Source organism: Phycodurus eques, chromosome 12 (genome assembly GCF_024500275.1).
Source record: "Phycodurus eques isolate BA_2022a chromosome 12, UOR_Pequ_1.1, whole genome shotgun sequence".
Taxonomy (NCBI): domain Eukaryota; kingdom Metazoa; phylum Chordata; class Actinopteri; order Syngnathiformes; family Syngnathidae; genus Phycodurus; species Phycodurus eques.
In genome coordinates this window covers 3,645,995-3,659,289 of record NC_084536.1, presented here as the reverse complement: position 1 = coordinate 3,659,289, position 13,295 = coordinate 3,645,995, and the positions used below count along the sequence as shown (strand labels likewise).

At 39.0% G+C, this 13,295-nt stretch overlaps 2 protein-coding genes across 2 annotated transcripts in view; one reads left to right on the top strand and one right to left on the bottom strand.

The window, feature by feature from the left end:
• The window catches only part of uxs1 (UDP-glucuronate decarboxylase 1), a 23,196-nt gene extending 14,743 nt beyond the window's left edge, over positions 1 to 8,453 (top strand). Inside the window, exons 12-15 of the mRNA XM_061691868.1 lie at positions 2,744 to 2,804; positions 3,033 to 3,090; positions 5,776 to 5,879; positions 6,848 to 8,453. Of these exons, the coding sequence (XP_061547852.1) occupies positions 2,744 to 2,804; positions 3,033 to 3,090; positions 5,776 to 5,879; positions 6,848 to 6,979 (355 nt within the window). The 3' untranslated portion in view covers positions 6,980 to 8,453. The remainder of the gene's footprint in view (positions 1 to 2,743; positions 2,805 to 3,032; positions 3,091 to 5,775; positions 5,880 to 6,847) is intronic.
• Positions 7,389 to 13,295, bottom strand: ecrg4a (ECRG4 augurin precursor a). Its single transcript, XM_061691871.1, has 4 exons — positions 13,090 to 13,295; positions 11,744 to 11,794; positions 11,433 to 11,596; positions 7,389 to 8,926 (listed from the first exon to the last, which is right to left on the bottom strand). The coding sequence occupies exons 1-4, from the start codon at positions 13,157 to 13,159 to the stop codon at positions 8,777 to 8,779; spliced, it is 435 nt and encodes a 144-aa protein (XP_061547855.1). The 5' UTR covers positions 13,160 to 13,295; the 3' UTR covers positions 7,389 to 8,776.

The window sequence follows — 13,295 nt, the reverse complement described above, 5'->3', positions numbered from 1 at the left end:
TAGCCACAACACCTAACTGCCTTTCAATTGATTATTTTTTTCTTTCATATTTATAACCTGCAATGTTTTTTTTTTTTTTTTTTTTTTTAAACAAATGTTAGCACTTATCATAACATTTGAATGCAGTTAACTAGTTGGTGGAAGAAGTCACTCTCAGTCAAAGCAAGGTTATTGATATAGCCTTTTATCCCCAGAGTCTCAAAACAAGGAGCTTCAGAAGACCACAGTTACAGAGATCAACAACATCCCCTGGCCTAAACTCACCATGCGGGCAAAAAAAAATACAAAATCGTGCTTGAGGAGGGGCAGGGAGGAGATAAGGGAAGTGGCAATTAGACAGGCCAAAATCCAGATGTCATGGGGTACCAGCATACATAGTTTTTAATGGATTTTCTTTTTTACATTTATGCCCTAGAAGCGCTTGTCATACATTTACCATGATTATGACTGAGGACCCCATACTACACACAATGTGGTCAAGTATCTGCTCTTTTGTATATTGATGGCCAAAAATATTGTTGAATATGCAGGTTTGCCTGACCTTTGTACAATAGTAATTCATTGCAATAATAATCTTTCTGTTCGAGCATACAACAGTGACTAATTGTAAAAGCAGATTTTTCTGTAGTTTTTTTTAACATTCTCAGACAAGTGTAAAAACAAGTTAACACTGTCCAATTAAAAAAAAAATAAAAAATAAAAAAAGCATTCATTAAAACTATTTAGCCGTTGATGACACTTGACAGAGCCGTAGCATTTTAAGTCGTCTTTGCTGAAGGCTAGTCGACTTTATGCATCACACTACATTAACATTTCTAACTATTATTAATAATAAGTATAAAAAGAAGTTAAACCATTTAACACAACAAAAAGTTAAACCATATAACTAAAAAAAAAAAAAACAGGTGAAATCATAATGAACAATGAATATGCCTTACTGTAAAGCCTAAAGAATAGCAAAAAAGTGGAGGATTGCAAAATTTTAAAATTACCATTTTTAAATTGGACTGTTTTCCTTATTTCTTAATGTGAAAGAATCATAGATCATACCTTGAAAAATTCTACAACATGCTTGTTTTCATCCATCGAAAATACACTACCAAATAGATTCAAATATACTTTGATTTACAAACGCCAAGGATAAACAGTCCTGAAGGTTCCAAATGTTGGTTGGAGAACATAATTTATTGATAATACTTTCCCGAACACCCTCTTTGAGCTTCTGCTCAAAGCTCGTGCACATGCACTTAGATGCCAATCAGACTCCCTTACCTCCAGCATGAATCACCTTCCCCTCTTTCAGACTGCCGCTGTGTGTTCCTGCAATGTCCTCTTTCAATTTTCTGCTCTTGGATTTTTTAAAATTGTATTTATTTATTTTTTGCAATAAGCTTATCAACGACAAGCTGACTGCAGGGTGCACTGTTACGATGGCAACAACAACAACATGTATGTCCAAGGACAGTTTTTCAACATGCACTCAGTTTCTTGAGATTTGGCTGTTGTTTTGCATGTGCCACTTTCCTCAATGCTCAAGGATACTCAATCTGTTTGGTGAGTTTTTCAGCTTTTCGAGTAAACATTTGCAAAGACCCAGAGCAACAAGTAGGGATCTGAAAGATTTGAGTGTTGGGACGTCTATTTTTGGCCACTCATGCGATAATCCGGCAGGAAAATCATCAGCGCTACAGGGGTGGACAATAACAACTATGTATATACACCACATCCCAGACCGTGCGTAAAACGCATAGCACGCTAATAAAGAATCACACACCGGGATGTGCTTTGATTGAACATGACGAAACCGCTACCATACACCCTTTACTTGCCATGAGAAATGTGGGCAATGGTACAAAACATGCATCTAATGTGTCAGAATGTGACATTATTTAAAAAGGACTGACATGCCAGAGAATACATATGCTGTCTGTCCCAACTTGGACGTTTTGATATGGACAATTACGTATTGTCATGTTTTGTTGCGTTCACCCTGTTTTACTACATCTGTCAAGGTTTCTCATCCACACACAATTTGTTGACTGTTTAAAAATCTGTCCCTTCATATGCTAGGAAAATAATGTAAATTTAACATTACGTTTTGGCTTTGACTGTGCTTCAACCGGTGTAGTCCGACTGTGGCTTGAAAGTGGTCTTTGCCGAACCTAACTGCGTGTAAACTCTATGTAATCTATTGCACCATTTGGCAAAATTCAGCATGGCACAACACGCTTTTTCATAAAAAGGCGTCCAAAAAAAAAAAAAAAAAGATTTCTTCGGAAAATAATTTCACACTTGATGGGTGAGCCAGCACTCCAGAGACCCAACGATATGTATGCAAGCAATTGAAGTTAATTTTCCATAATATGTCCCATTTAAATGTATCAATTCATGTAACGTCCGGTTTGTATGCTTCTTTGTACCGCGTTACGGCTGTTCCATCTTTTGGAAATGCGTTTTCGTGCTGCCTAAGAGACATATTTGAGCAACATGGACAAAATTAGTGGGTCAGCATAGAGGAGAACAAGTACATGCTAACGCTGCCATGTCTTGTCTTGACTGATCTTTGCACATTGTATTCCATTGTGAACTTAAATGGGAGAAGTGCTGAAACAATTGTGCACCTTTCTGTTATTATAATGAACCAAAACAATTGGCAGGGAATGTCACTCTCACAAAGGGAGTCCCCACTATGAAAGAACAGAGCCCATTATAAATGCATTTTTTTGTGTGGTTGGAATTCCAGTGACCTGGTCAACGGCCTGGTGTTGTTGATGAACAGTAACATCAGCAGTCCAGTCAATCTGGTGAGTTTTCCTTCTTGAACCACTGCATTTTATAGTAAACCTAACTCGTAACCTTTTATACCTGACCCTAACTGCCAATCTAATTCCCTAGCCTCTTTTCCAACCCAAACCTATCCCTAACCCCTAAACCTAACCCTTACATCTAACCTTATCCTTACTCCTAACTGTAAACCTAAACGTTAATAATCAATTGCCAACCCCAAAATGTATTTTTTTTTTAATCTACAGGGGAACCCAGAGGAGCACACCATACTGGAGTTCGCTCAGCTCATCAAAAGTCTAGTTGGTAAGGGTCGATCGATCGAGATAGTTGTCATTCTATGTGTCTGTGCAATCTCTTGACCCCTGCTATCTCAGTGGTGGTCTGGCCAAGCCCGCTACCTTCCTGTTCATCTTGTAATCGTCTTCGCACCCTCCTCCTTAAAGTACTCCATGTGCAGAAATTGATTAATTCTCTGTGAAGGTTTGAAGTCATTTACTGTTCAAATAATGCTCAAACTAAATGCTTAAACTCATTCAGATGTCGACGATTGCTGTAATGCAAAGGCAGAATCGTAAAATGCACATTTGAGTAGCTATTTAAACCAAGAGTAGACCAAATGACACAACCAGATGCTACAGTACCTGATTCCCGCTCAAGGCAAAGATTGCTGCCTCAATCACCAGCTCCTCCTCGGCCTGCCCGTGTCAAAGTGTCCTTATACTGAGTCCCTAATGGCTCATAATGCTGTGAATGTGTTCATCGGAGCATTGAAGTTAGTTGCCCTTCTTGACAGCCCACGCAATCATCCTCGTGTGATGCAAGACATCTTGGAGAAGTGGAGATTTTGAGCCACCACTCTGGAGTACAGGGGCTAGGCGCGCCGGGAAATCTTCCGATTGCGAGCCACCATGTTTTAATGAAGAAGTCCTCGTTGACGTCATCATGGCGGCTTGCTGTCAGAGGATCTTCCATCGTGCCTAGCGCCGTTGTTAAAATACTGTTTTAAATCAGTTAATCCTAATCCCAGGAGCGGTTGTAATAATGTGGATGCTAATTTCTGCAGTTTTCATTGTTGCTCAACTATTTTTAATTATCATCTTGCCCCAGAAGTGAACGTGCTATCCAGGCACATGACCTCTACAGCTTACATTACATTATGAAGCCGGCCGGCTGCTGTGCCAGTAGTCACACTCCGCAGACCGGCAGTATTAAAAATAAACACTAGGGTGCGCCACAGTAATACATTTGTTGCTAAAGAACAAGTAAACCTTAGTACTAATAATAATACTGATCAGACTTAATTAGAAAAACAAAGTAGGAGGGGATCACCACTAATATTTATTACATATAAATATATTATTGGACAGAAAATCATGGGTGGTTATTATATATAGGAAGAAAGATTTTCCTGATTTTTGGAGGCAATTTTACGCGTGCGCATTATACTTAAGGGTGTATTATACACGAGAAATCACGGTAAGAAGTAGGGCTGGGTGATTGATCAAAATTTAATTGTGATTTGGATTTGGGCTTCTAACTATCATAAAAACATTATAATCAAAGAAAAACCATTAATGTGCAGTGGAGCGGGTTGTGTATACAAGTTCCTGCGTCAATGGAAAACCTGATCGATGATCACGGGAGGGAATTAACTTCAAATAACAAATATTTACACACAAATGCCGTCGTAACACATACAAACAGACAATATAGCAATACTCACAAGCATATATTCTTCGTAATCTGTGAAAAATTAGATTAATAAAGTTTTATGACTTCTTTTACTGTTTTGTTTTGTTTTTCTTTCTATTTTTAGCTTACTGTAATATGTAGCTCCATGCATGCATCACACCACAATACCCCCAAGAGGCCAAGGCGCGTACAGCAGATACAGTCACGTTTCCCCCCCCCTTGTATGTCTGACATGAAATCAGACTAAAGTTTTCCTGTTTTAGGTCAACTAGGATTAGTAACATTATTGCTCTTTGCCAGAATATTGGGAGTTTTTTTAATTTAATTTTTATTTTATTTTTAAACAAACCTATATAATAGAAAATGCAGTCACCCCAGGTTTGCCAATGTTTGTATTTTTATTTATTGTTATTATTTTTTATTGTTTAATCTATTGTTACTAATTTATTTTCCGGTTGTTTTATTACGTTATATTTGAAGTTGAGTTTTGATAAGTAAAAACTAAGTTTAAAAATGAATGAATAATTTTATTAATTGTGATTTCAATATCAATCAATATAACCATGTTCATTACGTTTTTCCATAATTGCCCAGACCTAGTAAGACGTGAAATGGAATGTAGCCAATCAAGAAGTGACCTGACAAACAAACATGTCCTACCCATGTTACTGGGATAGTAAGACAAGCCATTAATTTATTTTGAGAACTCACCTGTAGCACACTTAGATTAAAAAGTCAAATTTCACGCTATCGCCACGATTTTTTTTGTTGGTCTTTTTTTCTTTCTGTAAAAACAAGACCATCATTCCCTCCTCTCGTTTCCTTCTCCATGTTGCCTCCAGTGTTTCTCAGTTGTTGTGATGTTGTTGTTTCTTTGTTTTCATTAGCTAACGCGAGATTTCTGTCTTGGAGGACTAGATTCTATATCGGGGTTGGAACAAAGTCTTTGTGTGCGGTGTGCTGTATTGATATTATTAGAGCACGCCACACAGTCCTATCAAAAGTGTTAAATGCCTCATTTTTCTACCTTCATGTGTGTGGTCTGTAACAACTGAACAATCTCTTAGTTTTAAGATTTAAAAAAAAAAAAAAAAATGTGTGTACCAGGCCTTATAGAGGGCAGACCTCTGTCAAGCTTGAAAGTGTTGACAAAAGTAAAGAAAAAAACAACAACATAGTTTTCTGCACAACTCGCGCTCTGACAAGAACAAGGTTTGATGTAAATGCTTATACAATTTTTTTTTACACACATAGCAGCTCAAGATATGTTTTCAGTGCTTTTGTCCATTCCCACAGTGAGCAAAAGTCAGATCCAATTCCTTCCCGAGGCCCAGGATGACCCACAGAGGAGGAGGCCTGACATCCGAAAAGCCAAGATGATGCTGGGCTGGGAACCAGTGGTATGAACCCCTTGTAAACATTTTATTAAGTTGTCAGTAACTCAATTAAACTGTTGCAGTTCAGCAAAATTCCTGGGATCGCTGGTGTGAATAGCACATCTCAATGGTCTTGAGGTCAGGACTTGGACTGGGCCACTCCAGGAGACCTATGCCCACTTTAACCTGTGTAAAATATCAGAATGAAATCACTTAATATTTTGGATTTTATGGCGCTCATTATAGTGGAAAAGCTTAACATTGCTTAATGTCACAAAAATGCGACCAGCCATCACCAAAATGTATGTGGACATGTCTAATTATGTCCCTTTCCCCATCTGGAATTATCAGAACGAAATCCCCAATATTTTGGATTTTACATCAATATGGCGGTGCTCGCGAGGGCGTCATGATTCCCAGATGAGCGGTGAAAATTTACCATAGTATATAAAGCTTTTTAAACATTAGACATTTCATATCATATTGGAATGAAAGCACATCTTTTTCACAACACTTACAGGTACCGGTATACATTCATACAACTGGAATTTGTTTTTTCATTTTCCTTTTGTCAATGTAAACAATTTGCATTATTGCCAGGTGGCTTTCTCTACTGGCATCAGGGAGAGAAAGAAAAGTAAAATGCACTTCACATATATGGTGGTTCCACTATATGAATAAATGAAAGTATTAACTTTCTAGTATTAACTAACTAAACTATTAGAAACGGTTCAGTATGGATGCAGTGCAATTCTATTCTACATCCCTTAATAAAGAGTGAGGGGAACTTTTTTCTCTTTTGAGTTTTTATTAAATATTCCGAGTCCAAGCCTTTGGGAGTTAGGTGGGTGTTTTTTTTTTTTTTTTTTTTTTTTTTTTTAATGGTACGACATTGTTTGTTTGTTTTTTGGTTTTTTAAAATTGTGTGGCTCGCAATCCGTGTAATATAAACAGCCCAGCTGGAGTGAGTCATCGTGTTTGTGTGTTGACAGGTGCCCCTGGAGGAGGGCCTAAAGAAAACGGTCCAGTATTTCAGCAGGGAGCTGGGGCACCAGGCCAACAATCAGTACATCCCCAAACCCAAAGCGGCCCGCATGAAGAAAGGCCGACCGAGACACATTTGAGCAGGACCTATTTTTCATTTTTGAAGTGTGTACAGAGGTGCATTCTCGGATATTTATTGCGATAAGACTTTGATTGTTGCCTTGATAAGGAGTTGCAAGTTGCACTGTGAGGCCTCTCGCCTGAGCTTTTTAGGTTGGACAAGCCAATTATTTAAAACACAGCCTACAGCATCTTTGTTTTCCATTTCTTTTGGTGTTTTTTTTGTTTGTTGTTGTTAATTTGTGCTTAAGCCATATAAAACTGTTGACGCGCTTTAGTGCTTATGTGTTTTTTTTGTTGTTTTTTTAAAATAGATTTATCAAAGAAGAGTCATTCTCGTTTGGTGGCGAAGAAAAGACTTATTGTGACACCGTGCTTCACTGGGGGGGACATCTCGTGTGAGGATGTGCATTATTCATATCAGGTGAAGATGGTTATTTTCATAAAATATTTATTCATTAACTCATGGTGGTACAAGAACATGTGGCACAACCTTGTTCTTTAATGTCACTGACCTCTGAACTTTTTTTTTTTTTTTTTTTTTTAATTTACACAGTCTTTATATAAGGCCTTTTCACTGGCTGCATATTCATATACGAAGTGCATAAAGACAACATTGCAGAATGCATGAGCGCCTTCAGATTTTTGTCTCCACGTGATTTATCATAGATTGTGCCATTTAGAAATGCTGACCTTATATTGCTATACTTACAGTATATACAACACGTTGGTTGTCTGAAGACCAATTAAACAAAAAAAATATTTTTCATCCTCAATTCATTTTGTTAAAAGCCACAGCTTTTTTTTCCCCCTACAAAAAATAAGCATGGTAAAGCAGAATAAAAGTCAAGACTCCACTCAATAACAATAACATGGAAAATGAAATTAAATAACCATTCTTATCCCCCTTCAGATTTTTTATTTTTTTTGCCTTTCAGCCACTGGCCAGTACAGACGTTTTTTTTTGTGTGTGGCTTATTTTGGATATCAGCAATGCATTATAGGGGAAATGGTGGGAGGAGATCTTGAAATTATTTGAAAGTAAAAGACCCGACGGCATATTTTATTTCCTTATTTAAAGTGTTGCAGTTTAAGGCATCTGTTGATGAGGAAGTAATCAGGTGATCATTTTTTTTGTAAATAGTGCTATTGCTTTTCCTTTTAGTTCCTTTTGGTGTGGCCAGTTTTAGGAGGTAAATGTTTACAGTCTATAGCAAAGAAAAACAACAAAAAGCAAATTCTCCCCTTTTCAATTCAGTGTTGCTTATTCAAGTTACCAGTGATTCAGATGGGAAGTGATGGGGATTAAAATCGATTGTGAGGGGAAGATTTTTTTAGTTTGGTTTTAACCCTTTCACTTTAGCTGGTCGTACTATCTCTGCTGAAAAGGTAATGTGATGAAAATCCTAATTGAATTGTTTTTGGTATTTTTGAATAAGTGGCAGATTTCTGTACTTTTCCAAATAAAAACCCACAGCTTCTGCTCAGAATGTTTATTTTCCCTATGTTTGTTTTTCCTTAAGTGTGGCTCATTTTGTGTTCCAAACAAAAAAAAGGAAGCGATGGGGAGAAAACCTTGGATTTCAAATTAAAGGACCTTACATCAGAGGCAATGCAAACGATAAGCGGAACAAGCTATAGACTTTAATCACGTGACGTAACATATTTTTTTTTAAAGCAAGGTCATTTTGACATTTTTATTGTATTTGTGAGCAGAGCCTCGAGGAAAGCAGGAGAGCTGCTTTGCCTGTCGAAAAAGCATGTGTATCTTTGTTTTGTTTTGTTCGCATGTCAGGAAGGTGTGCGCGTGCTAGTCGCTAATAGTAGTCATAGTTGACGTCGGCGCCGTGTCGGTACGAGTTTGGGTCACGCGGGCCGATGGGTGCGTTCTCGTCGTAGTGATGCTGACGTCCGTGGTCATTGGAGCGTGCGTGGTCCATCCAGTAGGACAAGTCCGACTCCAGCCTCTAGTCAGTGAGGGGAGGGGTTGCAGGGTGGGGAGAGAAAACGATGTTAGGATAAAGTGGCCTGCAGACTCGCAGCGGGCAAACTAAAAGGCCAATGCCTTGACAGCGTTCACCTTTCTCAGTGATGTGGCGGCAAAGGTCATTCACGAAGGTGGTCATCCTTGAAGATGCTTGTGTATGGCTCAAGTGTCAATATTCTTTAGTCTTTAGGGTGTCATTGTCACATTAGGACAACAGCTGACCCCTGACGGTCCTTTTTAATACCATCTGACATAGTCTAAAATATATTAGGCCCACAATAGGGGGTTTTCTGGTTTTGCAGCAGCTTGAGCTATACAGTAACAGCACACAAGCATATCAAAATATCGATGCGCACGTTTCAGCAGGCAATGAGACAGCAGAATGTGCAGCAGCAGTGGATGTGACGTGTACATGAATAAATACAATATATGCACATGTGGATATGGACAGCAGCGATGTATGTCCCCATTTACCCATGAATATACACTATTTACAAAAAGTTAGGGATACTTTCAATGACATTTCAGGATGAGCCTAAAATGCTTTTGAATGCACATGTTCAACTGTTTTATACTTAAGTACTTTTTGCCTAACTTTATCATCTCTAACAAGGAGCTGAAAGGCAAAATGTACAACAGGTCTTTGATCCATAATCGATCAAGTACGTCCACTTCTATACCTTTCTGTGGTTCTTCCAGTCTCCCCCTCTGTCGATGATTAGCTACATATCGGGAAAACTCGGGCGGCATCAATCTTGCCCTGTTGGTGATGAGCTTCTGTACTGACTGTCGACGCCTTCCCTGCTCCCCCTGTCAATGGATGGTTGCCGCCGCTCCGCGAAATAAATGTACTTCCAAGTACCGGTCGGTGGCAAAAAAAGAGCGGTATGTGGAAATCACTGCCTAAATACAGTAAAGTTGAATCGAACTTTTTAAAGTTCAATACGTTAACATTTAACCTTTCTTGTTTTTAGACATGTAGGTACAATTTAACTTTTTTTTGGTGCCATTTAATTGAATCATCATCTATTCACCCCCGCCCCCACATTTAAACCAGTGTTAATGTTCAAATTGTGTATAATGTTACAGTGGCTTACAGTAATACAAAAAATAAATAAAAAAAATTTTAGGAATCAAACCTTTAGTTTTTAGGTGGTACTTGGTGTAAAAAGTTTGAAGGCCACTGGTTTACATTGTGTGGACTGAATCATTATGCCCACACTGAGGGGAAATAAACACGGTAGCCCTTTACCACAAATTAGTGCGGCAGCATTGCTATCAATCAATCAATCTCACAGCATTTTCTTCAGCATTCAGTCATATATATATATATATATCTCTACTGAACACTAATAAAAGCAGTTTTGTCGGTCATCATGAACTTCTAGCCAGCGAGAGCATGTGTGGTGAAATGTGACCGCCAAGCGTTACCACATTAGCATTTTAGTGCCACCGACGAGAGCGAAAATGTCACCAAGGGCCCACGTGTGTGCATGGGGAATTTGCCGTTGCGTGCAAATCCATGTTCATCGTGCGGTTTCCAGCCGGCGTGTTGAATGTCCGCTGCGAAGCCGTGCTTGGCTGTTTGCGTTTGTGTGGATTGTGAAAGAATACTTTTAGGAGAGGGGGGGGGGGGGGGGGGGGGGGGGGCGAGAAAGGACACGATGAGCCTCGGTGTCGAAAAAAAAAAGTCTCCGCAAAGGGTGGAAGCGGTTATAATAAGTACATGCAAAAAATGTATGTATCAGTTCATATCAAACATTTTACAAGTACCGCCTTCATTACCGACATGAAAATATAATTGTGAGGGAGGCCCAAAATGCAACAGCTGTAATTGGGCAGTGACCCTTTCGTGTACACCTAGAGCACGGTGCCAAACCAATTTTTTGTCTCGGGCCGCATTGTAGTTATGATTTACGGTATTTGTGTTTTAGTAATGAATTTCATCTGTATGTATCTTATAACTCTGAGGCCGGATTTTTTATTGAGAAACCAATTGTATAGAAGGACCAATAACTGAATGGATTTAAACATTCAAAATCACAAAGTATGTATAAAAATACTTGAGTGCGTTTTACATTTTTATTGTTAATGTTTTAATCAATCAAACTAATAATAATAAACTTAAAATAAGAGACCTTTTAAAAACTATGTAACTATTAATAATTCAAGTATCGACTGTAGCAAAATGAGGTTAAAAATGAAAGATATAATGTATTTTTTAGTTAATAGTTTTTATAATATTTAAGCATGTGTGTTATATAATAATTTGAGACTTTAACATAATTAGTAATTTAATGGCTGAGTTTAAAAATATATATTCATATTTCATGATAAAATACATTGTATTGTATAATTTGTATTTATTTTGTAATTTAATGTTGACAATCCAAATATTGTTATGCCTTTATCTTCATTCATTGACGGGTTGGGGAGGCTTTATTTTAATAATAAACTATTAATGCGGCTGCGCGTAAGCGACCCACCTGCTCGTCAAAGCCCATGTACATAAACTGCATAATCCATTGCTGCACATCCGCTCTGCTGTGGTCCCAAATGTTCCTCTTGCGTCGGCTCAGTGTGGCCAGAAACTCGCGAGCTTTGGAGGGCGGCACGGCGACGGAGGCAGCGGGAGGAGCCCCGGCTGCCACTGCGTTGACACACAACACGAGGTAAAAAATGAACACATTTTCTTTGTTGTTGTTATGATGTTGGGATGAAACCGTGCACTTCTATCATATGGTTTTTTTTTGTAATATTATTCCATTGTGTTCTAGTATTCATTGTCGACACTTGCCGTCTCTCTTTCTGAAGAGCTTGTGAAGCTTTTTGCCATCACCTGACACTTCTGTGAGGAGGAAAGGAAACAGGTGAAGTCCAAACCTGAACCAACGATTGCTGGCGTGCAGTAGAACCTCCAAAGTGGAACACAATCCATTCTGTGACGCAGGTGATGTGGAATGAATTCTAGAAGGAGCTTCATTTACGTTGCAGGTTGTATTTCAACTTTTCTGACGCACACGCCACCTCATTCCGTCCACACTCACCACCACCCCCCCCCCTTTCCCCCTACTGAATGACTTTCAGGAATGACTGCTTCTGAGCAATCTTCTACTTGAGTTGCTATATTATTAAACCTGACGAGAGACTGCTTCGTGGAGAAATACAACGCATTTTCTTTCATATGGAATAAAATAGCATGTATTGAATGTGATGTTGAAATGAGCTTTGCCAACAGTCTTTCCACAGCATGAATAGCAACTCACTTTTTCCACTCTTCTTTTTTCCTTGGCCCTTGCGGGCTTTCTTGCTTTTACAGGGGGAGGGGTGCGCATCTGGATGAACCATCTCAATCGCAGTGATGCATTCAACATAGAAACTGTGAGAGTTTAAATTCTTAAAGTCTCCTAAAAAAAATCTGGAAAAGAAAATGTGGTGCCGTATCCAATGTGAATTTAGATTTTTTTTTTTTTTTTTTTTTTTTTAAACATGGTCTCCAAACTAGGTTTTTGTTTTTTCCTTTTTAGCCAAAAAATATTTAGTTTTTTGGATTGAAAAAAATATATACATCAAATTTTAGTAACAAAATGCAACATGTTACAATAATTCACAATGTTTTTCTATATTTGATGGTGCTTTCCCCGTTGATGTAACTATAACATCGAGAGCTGTTTTTATCCATCCATCTATTTTCTGTACCGCTTATCCTCACTAGGGTCACGGGCGTGCTGGAGCCTCTCCCAGCTGACTGTGGCTGAGAGGCAGGGTACACCCTGAACTGGTCGCCAGCCAATTGCAGGGCACATATAAACAAAACAACCATTCACACTCACATTCACACCAACGGGCAATTTAGGGTCTTCAGTTAACCTACTATGCATGTTTTTAGGATGTGAGAGGAAACCGGAGTACCTGGAGAAAACCCACGCAGGCACGAGGAGAACATGCAAACTCCACACAGAGGAGGCCGGATTTGAAAGCCGATCCTCAACGTGCTGAGACGTGCAACACAAACCGCAACACAATGAAATGGCTACAAGGCCAGAGGGTAATCCTTGTGCAGCGCTTTTCCAAGCGAGAGGCCCAAAATGGTTTGCTAGCGAATGTTTATTAGCTGTCATCGAAAATAATGTTGGGACTTACCTGTTAGAGCCAAGAATGTCAGCAGTGCAGCGAACCCCAAGACCCTCAAAGTCAACAGCTGGGATGCCATCTTTTCCCCCAGTTCAGGCGAGCGAAAGAAAGTCTTGCACGGAGCTGAGCTGGCAGGCAACAACTGCAGATTGACAACCAGAGGGGAGAAGGAGGCGCCGCTCCACACTCGCTCGCTGACTTCTCCAAGTGGGAAA

What these genes read in the sequence shown, in the direction of transcription:
- ecrg4a (XM_061691871.1), bottom strand. Translation starts at nt 13,159, where the DNA reads ATGGCATCCCAGCTGTTGACTTTGAGGGTCTTGGGGTTCGCTGCACTG. An exon ending in GACATTCTTGGCTCTAACAG is followed by an intron (nt 11,795 to 13,089) that starts GTAAGTCCCAAC and finishes TCCTCCTCACAG; the next exon opens with AAGTGTCAGGTGATGGCAAA. An exon ending in ACATGGGCTTTGACGAGCAG is followed by an intron (nt 8,927 to 11,432) that starts GTGGGTCGCTTA and finishes CTCACTGACTAG; the next exon opens with AGGCTGGAGTCGGACTTGTC.